The following is an 8784-nucleotide window of genomic DNA, read 5'->3' as shown; positions in this document are numbered from 1 at the left end:
CAGTCTGTTAAAGATATTGTCTCCATAAAACCTGCAGCTAGGTGAAAGAGTTCAACATAATGACAAGATTGTGCATCACTCATCATATAAATTGGTGGGTATTGGTGTACCGGGACTGGAATGTAACTGACATTCATGCTAGGAATAAATACCTTAACACAACAGCATGTGAATGTTAAATCTAAAAAGCAACACGAACAACATGCGTGCCTCTCTTCCATATACGGTAAACCAGTGGCACAACATTACATATTAAAGAAACAAAACATGCTTGCTGTTAGGAGTCAGGCAACAGAACATGGTAAAAACACTGCAATAAAAATAAAAATCACCCCATATCTGCCTGCTCTAACAAATTCAGTTAACAGTGATACAGAGCTTGTACGCACTTCATTATCAGACATGTACCTGCTTATTAGTGTACCTGCTCATTAAAGTTCACAATCAGTGTCTCCTCATGTGAACTCCAGCCTCAAAGATAACAGTAGTGTCACTGCTAACATGCCCAAGCTATTGTGGGGATGTTTTCCCCTTTTGTGTCATGATTGCGCCAACGTCCTCTTTGTTAATAAACAAGAAGCAATGAGTGTCAAAATTAAGTCACACATCAACTGCTTTTGCTTTTAGCGCATTTTCCAAGATTTTTCGCTTCCATTCCTCGTAATCCTCTGTATTGCTCTCCTCAGAGTCCCGTTTCTGCTGCTTTGGAGACGTTTCCAGATCTTCCTCTGAAAAGCAGCGAAAAACCCAGCATGAACAGAACCTCCCTTTGTCTTAACCCTGCACTATTCAAACAGAACAGAAAGGAATTCCAGAAAGTACAACACTTAAAAATCAGGAATGTGCTACGGTTATTATTTATGACATATGTATTGGTCACTTACCTTCTTTTTGCTCAATACTTTCTATGAGTGTTTTCTGTCTCTTTTGTGCCTTTTGAACAGGGTTTCTCACTGGAGTTGCTTCTTCTGTTGGGGAGAAATCAAGCCATCACTTCAAATAAACTGTTGGAGAGTAGATTGCCTCTGAATGCTCTGTCCCTAATGTCAGGCTGCACAAATTACATCCAACAGCACAGGCCACAACTACTGAGATGGCATGTCATTGGTACATTTTATAAAGTGGTCTGGATACTTCTGATCATAAGACCGGTAAAGAATGAATGTTTGTAGTCCTGAAATATTTCTCCCACAAGGCAGTAAGCATGACCACACAGAGGAATGACCAAAATCTCCAGTTACCCAGCTCAATATAAAATCTACATATTTTAGAAAATTTGGCCATTGGTCATTTAACCAGAGCGACTTTAAGGAGAAATTTGTAGAATTTCCACAATATAAAAGCATGAATGATAAATATATTAAGGGCTTTGGTGGAAAGGCGTTATTTAAAATGGAATAGTTCCCAAATAGTTGGTTATTATCATTCACACACAGTAGATTTGCCATCTTCCCAAAGGTTTACTTTAGTGTATTTCTGTAGTGTTGCCAGTCCCAAAAAACTGGGAAATGAATAGAAGCATTGCTTTCAAATGATGGGACAAATACAGAGGATATGGACCTAAAAATATTATGTTAGCCATAGATACAGTTGTGCTCATAAGTGTGCATACCCTGGCAGGAATTGTGAAATTGATTTTGAAAATATGACTGATCATGCAAAAAAATTTAAATGTCTTATTTAAGGATAGTGATCATATGAAGTCCACCAGGAGCTTGGTCCGCATTGCCGGCAGTAAGTCAGACTTGTTCTCAGTGCATGTTGGACTCCGGCAGGGCTGCCCTTTGTCGCCGGTTCTGTTCGTAGTTTTTATGGACAGAATTTCTAGGCGCAGCCAGGGGCCGGAGGGTGTCAGGTTTGGGGACCACACGATTTCGTCTCTGCTCTTTGCGGATTATGTTGTCGTGTTGGCCCCTTCAAACCAGGACCTTCAGCATGCACTGGGATGGTTTGCGGCTGAGTGTGAAGCAGTGGGGATGAGAATCAGTACCTCCAAATCCGAGGCTATGGTCCTCAGTCGGAAAAGGGTGGCTTGCCCACTTCAGGTTGGTGGAGAGTGCCTGCCTCAAGTGGAGGAGTTTAAGTATCTAGTGGTCTTGTTCACGAGTGAGGGAAGGATGGAACGGGAGATTGACAGACGGATTGGTGCAGCTTCTGCAGTATTGCGGTCGATGTATCGGTCCGTCGTGGTGAAGATTTACCGGTCAATCTACGTTCCTACTCTCACCTATGGTCATGAGCTTTGGGTCATGACCGAAAGGACAAAATCCCGGATACAGGCGGCCAAATGAGCTTTCTCCGCAGGGTGGCTGGGCGATCCCTTAGAGATAGGGTGAGAAGCTCGGTCACCCGGGAGGAGCTCAGAGTAGAGCCGCTGCTCCTCCACATCGAGAGGGGTCAGCTGAGGTGGCTTGGGCATCTGTTTTGGATGCCTCCGGAACGCCTTCCTGGGAAGGTGTTCCGGGCCCGTCCCATCAGGAGGAGACCCCGGGGAAGACCTAGGACACACTGGAGGGATGATGTCTCCCGGCTGGCCTGGGAACGCCTCGGTGTCCCCCCGGAAGAGCTGGAAGAAGTGTCTGGGGGGAGGGAAGTCTGGGCATCTCTGCTTAGACTGCTGCCCCCGCAACCCGGCCCCGGATAAGCGGAAGATGATGATCATAAGAAGCCATTTATTATCACAGTTGTTTGGCCCCTTTTTAAAATCATAATAACAGACAATCGCCAAAATGGCCCTGATCAAATGTTTACATACCCTTGAATGTTTGGCCTTGTTATAGACACACAAGGTGACACGTGAAAATGGCAAGAAAGGGTGAATTTCCCACATCTGCGGCTTTTTAAATTGCAATTAGTGTCTGTGTATAAATAGTCAATGAGTTTGTTAGCTCTCATGCGGTTGCACGGAGCAGGCTAGATAGTGAGCCATGGGGAGCATAAAAGAACTGTCAAAAGACCTACATAACAAGGTAATGGAACTTTATACAGAAAAGGATATAAAAAGATATCCAAAGCCTTGCAAATGCCAGTAAGCACTGTTATTAAGAAGTGGAAAATTCTGGGATCTCTTAATACCAAGCCAAGGTCAGGTAGAAAAAGAAAGATCTCAGCCAAAACTGCCAGAAACATTGTTCGGGATACAAAGAAAAACCCACAGGTAACCTCAGGAGACATACAGGCTGCTCTGGAAAAAGGCATTGTGGTTGTTTCAAGGAACACAATGCAACGATACTTGAACAAAAATGAGCTGCAGAAAGAAGCATTTACTGCGCCAATGCAACAAAAAAGCCTGGTTACAATATGCCCAAAAACACGCCTCACAGCTTCTGGCACACTCATTTGGAGTGACGAGACCAAAACAGAGCTTTATGGTCACAACCATAAGCGCTATGTTTGGAGAGGGGTCAACAAGGCCTATAATGAACAGAATACCATCCCCACTTTGAAGCATGGTGGCCTCAGACAACTATTACAAAAATGGTACGCTGGCATTGTTTTAGGATTGTGCCATTCTGTTATGACCTACAGTTGAATGTGAATCCCATAAGAAATAAAAAGACATGCTCACCCATTTTTTCTATACAAATGGTACAAATATGACCAATTCTCCAAGGGCATGCAAACTTTTCAGCACAACTGTATAAGCAATAAATCAAAGCTCACTACCGCGCTAGTAAGCTACCCATATATGGTTGGGTCTCTGTTTGGCACCACTAGGCAAGGACACATGTACACTTGGTTTGTAGATAAACAGCTGGCAGAATAGGCTACAGAAAGGGTTATATAGAACCACATGCTGTATAACATGAACTAGCTTGGGATTCTAGCAAACAAGGCTAAACCTAGAAAGCCGTCAATCTGACCTGTGCCACGAGCCAAGTTTCAGCTATTACTCTTGTAGATGCTAGAGGGCTGAAATTTCAATTACCTCCTTTAAGGCGGTGAGGGAATACAGGTGCTGGTCATAAAATTAGAATATCATCAAGAAGTTGATTTATTTCAGTAATTCCATTCAAAAAGTGAAACTTGTATAATGTATACATTCATTCCACACAGACTGATATATTTTGGGTGTTTATTTCTTTTAATTTTGATGATTATAACTGACAACTAATGAAAACCCCAAATTCAGAATCTCGGAAAATTAGAATATTGTGAAAAGGTTCAGTATTGAAGACACCTGGTGCCACACTCTAATCAGCTAATTAACCCAAAACACCAGCAAAGGCCTTTAATGGTCTCTCAGTCTAGTTCTGTAGGCAACACAATCATGGGGAAGACTGCGGACTTGACAGCTGTCCAAAAGATGACCATTGACACCTTGCACAAGGAGGGCAAGATACAAAAGGTCATGGCTAAAGAGGCTGGCTGTTCACAGAGCTGTGTCCAAGCACATTAATAGAGAGGCCAAGGGAAGGAAAAGATGTGGTAGGAAAAGAAGTGTACAAGCAATAGGGATAACCTCACACTGGAGAGGATTGTGAAACAAAACCCATTCAAAAATGTGGGCGTCAGAAACATCTCATCTGGGCTAAAGACAAAAAGGACTGGACTGCTGCTGAATTATGTTCTCTGATTAAAGAAAATTTAGCATTTCCTTTGGAAATCAAGGTCACAGAGTCTGGAGGAAGAGAGGAGAGGCACAGAATCCACGTTGCTTGAAGTCCAGTGTAAAGTTTCCACAGTCAGTGATGGTTTGGGTTGCCATGTCATCTGCTGGTGTGGGTCCACTGTGTTTTCTGAGGTCCAAGGTCAACGCAGCCGACTACCAGGAAGTTTTAGAGCACTTCATGCTTCCTGCTGCTGACCAACTTTATAGAGATGCAGATTTCATTTTCCAACAGGACTTGGTACCTGCAGAGTGCCTAAGCTACCAGTACCTGGTTTAAGGACCATAACATCCCTGTTCTTAATTGGCCAGCAAACTCGCCTGACCTTAACCCTATAGAAAATCTATGGGGTATTGTGAAGAGGAAGATGCGATACGCCAGACCCAACAATTCAGAAGAGCTGAAGGCCACCATCAGAGCAACCTGGGCTCACATAACACCTGAGCAGTGCCACAGACTGATCTACTCCATTCCACGCCACATTGCTGCAGTAATTCAGGCAAAAGGAGCCCCAACTAAGTATTGAGTGCTGTACATGCTCATACCTTTCATGTTCATACTTTTCAGTTGACCAACATTTCTAAAAATATTTTTTTTGTATTGGTCTTAAGTAATATTCAAATTTTCTGAGATACTGAATTTGGGATTTTCATTAGTTGTCAGTTATAATCATCACAATTAAAAGAAAAGAATATTTGAAATATATCAGTCTGTGTGTAATGAATGAATATAATATACAAGTTTCACTTTTTGAATGGAATTACTGAAATAAATCAACTGTTTGATTATATTCTAATTTTATGACCAGCACCTGTACAAAGTTATTCTTTATTTTTGCTGCCTCCCCTCACAAATTTTCTACCATACTGTGTCAATCAAATCCCTTTATTGTCTGGCAGCAGACTTACTGAAGATGTCCTGTCCCAATTTCTGGAGCTGGGTGGACAGCCTGTCAAAGATTCCTTTTTTAGCACCAGACGATGCTGCCAACTTCATGTCCACTTTGATCTTCAAACATCTGGAGAGATATCCGTGGACATATAGATGGGGTTTCATTAATCTGGTTTAATGGTTTATGGAGAAACACTGAACTTAAAATCACCACAAAAGCTGCTCAAAACACTCACTTGCATGCAGCGTTCAAAGCAGCTGTAGTGAAGAGGGGTTTGGACAGGTCAATGTCTTTTCGCTGAGCAGCAGGAAGACTTGCTTCATACCTGGAAAACAAATACTGACAAATCTTATCAAAGGAAAACATTCACATTGATAAAGTTTTATTTCGATTGGGATAGTATCCTCAAATGAAACGATCTAGAAGATGAAACAAAAACTTTACTTGACCAACACGCTCAAGTGGTCTTGGTCAGAGGTAGGCTATTGTTCACGGTCTCCAACTGCTCTCAAACATATTCTCTCCCATTTCCTAAAATCTTCTACCTCCAGTCCGCCTCTCCCACCCTACTCTCTGCGTTTTCCCAGTCCTTTGACTCTCACTCTCCCCTTTTCTCCCGACTGCCATGGCCATCCCCTCCTGCTTCATGGCTAAGTGCCTCAATGCGAGCTCATAGGAGTGGACTTTGGGAAGCTGAGCAAAAATGAAGGAAAAAACTTCAGAATGACCAAGCATCCTTCAAATCCCAACTTGCTACCTTCCCTTTCTCCCCACCCACTGCTAAAGCCACCTATCAGTCAAAAGTATTTTTCTAACCCCAGGAAATGCTTTGCCACCATCTCCTAAAGCCTTTTTCCTCGATCTCGTCCCCTGCCATCTTCCCTCTCTGCAAATGACCATCATCCAACATCATGCCCTTTTCCTTTTAACCCCATCCCCTTCTCCAGACCATCTCAGGAGACTCAAGAAACCAACACTTGACCCCTACAATGTCAAAAACAACAGGACAGTATCCCTCCTGTCTTTCCATTCCAAGACATAAGCGCACTCAACAACAACCAGTCCGGATTCAAAACGGGACACTCGAAGACCTCCAGTAACAGATGCTCTTTGCAATACCCCAGCGAATTCCTGATCTCATCCACCTTGATCTATCCGCTGCCTTCAACATTAACCCTTAGTTTCCTACTTTCCACCCTCTCCGATTTTGGCATCTCAGGCTCTGTTCACTCTTCGATTGCTTCCTACCTGGCAGACCACTCCTACCAGGTGATGTGGCGAGGATTGGTGTCTGCCGCGCAGCATATTACTACTGGTGTTCACCCAGGCTCAATTCTGGGCACTCTAATTCTTCCTATAAATCAACGTCTCTTGGTTCGGTCACATCCTCATGTTTTTTCCTGTCACTGCTATGCCTATGACACTCCACCTTCCCCCCCTTTTGACACCGAGATGACAACATGCATCGTCGCGTGACTGGCCTACATCTCCACTTAGATATCAGCCAACCACCTCAAGCTTAACCTTGACAAGACTGAGCTGCTCTTCTTTTGCTGGAATGTCTGCTGCAGGACATCCATCACAGTTAACGATTGCACAGTATACTCCTGCCAGAGCGCAAAGAACCTTGACAAGTCGTTTTCTGCAAACATTAAGGCAGTGACTGGTTCCTGCTCTAAAACATTCGTAGAGCACAACCTTACCTCACTCTGAAAGCAGCACAGGTACTTGTCATCTCATGGCTGGATTACTGCAACTCACTCTTGGTGGGGTTCCCGGAGTGCGCAGTGTGCAACCAAAACCCTGCAACTCATTCAGAATCCAACTGCCTGCCTGGTGTTCAACCTTTCACTTCAAGGCTATGGTTCTAGCCTATGGAGTAATAAGAGGATCATCTCCTCCCTACCTTCAGGCAAGCTCAAATCATATACCCTACCCAAGCTCTTTGTTGAGCCCCCTCTAGGCTCTTTGCTGTCACAGCAATTCCCGATCCACTAAATCAAAACTGTTCTCAGTCCTGGCACATCAATGGTGGAACCAGCTGTCCTTGGTGGCTAGGATAGCAGTCTCTAGCTTTCTTTTAATAAAAATAAAAAATATATATAAAAAAAACACATTTTGTCAACATTTAATGTATATACACTGACCATTACCAATAACTAATTCATTGATTAGAATGCAATTACTACTTAACTGTATTGTTGTTTCATGTAGTTCTTTTAAAATGTATGCACTTACTGTAAGTGACTCTTGATAAGCGCATCTGCAAAATGGCTAAAATTTAAATATGTATAGTAATCTTAACATTCTCACCTTTCTAGTATTTGGGATGCTACTTTAACTGCATCAATGCAGCCATACTGAACAGCTATGTCCCGGAGTCCCATGTGAGATTCAAGGCCGAGCATGCATTCCATGGCCTTCAGAGTGCTTTGATACTGCTTCTTGTTCAACCCGGATAATTTGATGGCATATTCCTGAAGAAATAGCAAAGAACATATTCATGGAGCAAGTACAGTGAACATCACTATAACATGTCGCAATCTTAAGGGGAGGGGCCTTCTCATCACAAAACTAATACCAAAATGTTATACCTTGTCCAGAGGTGATTTCATTGACGTGGCTGCCAATTCCAGGCAAATTACTGCTTTACTTGTACCCGTCGTATTTCGCAGTCCTGTGCATTTAACCTGGGATAACCGCACATACTCCTCAGCTTGGCTGTAATGGAGATACATAAGTATGTTGGAAAACTATTTCCAGCAAGTTAGGAACTAACTAATAAAGAAAAATTAACAACTGTTGACAAGTTTGGTTAGCGACAATCAGTTGGTTGATTGAAATATCTTACTCTCAATTGAAACTCACCGTATAATTCTTGTAGAGGATATACCCATTTTTGATGCAAGTTTTGTAAACATTTCCTTCTCCATTTTCTTCAACTTACTGCTGACTACAAACGAGAAAATAAAAAGAAAAACTATTCAGACGAGTTGTCAGACCCAAAAACATGCTACACTTTCGCGGCAAAATTGTCTGATATCACGCCTACCAGCCAGCTCTCGATATTCTATTGGCTATGGCGAGACGACGTATGTTATCGTGCATTGACCTGAACAGAAGAACACTGTATACATAAAAAATAAGAATAAATAAGAACATGAATCCGAATATGTTCTGCTTACAATATTATAATAATAATATGTTTATATTGCATGGCAGTAATTATCTCTCAACTGTCGTAGTATTTATGCCAACACGGCTGCAGACGAAGATCAATTA

General features: G+C 42.5%; 1 protein-coding gene across 1 annotated transcript; it reads right to left on the bottom strand.

Annotated features, from left to right (window-relative positions):
* Positions 1-156: 156 nt before the first annotated feature.
* Positions 157-8690, bottom strand: orc6 (origin recognition complex, subunit 6). Its single transcript, XM_010897756.5, has 7 exons — positions 8371-8690; positions 8097-8223; positions 7816-7979; positions 5738-5827; positions 5519-5628; positions 885-968; positions 157-728 (listed from the first exon to the last, which is right to left on the bottom strand). Exons 1-7 carry the CDS (start codon positions 8433-8435, stop codon positions 601-603), a joined length of 768 nt encoding a protein of 255 aa, XP_010896058.2. The 5' UTR covers positions 8436-8690; the 3' UTR covers positions 157-600.
* Between the last annotated feature and the right edge of the window lie 94 nt (positions 8691-8784).

This window comes from Esox lucius, chromosome 2, assembly GCF_011004845.1.
Source record: "Esox lucius isolate fEsoLuc1 chromosome 2, fEsoLuc1.pri, whole genome shotgun sequence".
NCBI classification, from domain to species: Eukaryota; Metazoa; Chordata; class Actinopteri; order Esociformes; family Esocidae; genus Esox; species Esox lucius.
The sequence above is the reverse complement of the archived record's forward strand: the minus strand, read 5'-3'. Positions and strand labels throughout refer to the sequence as shown.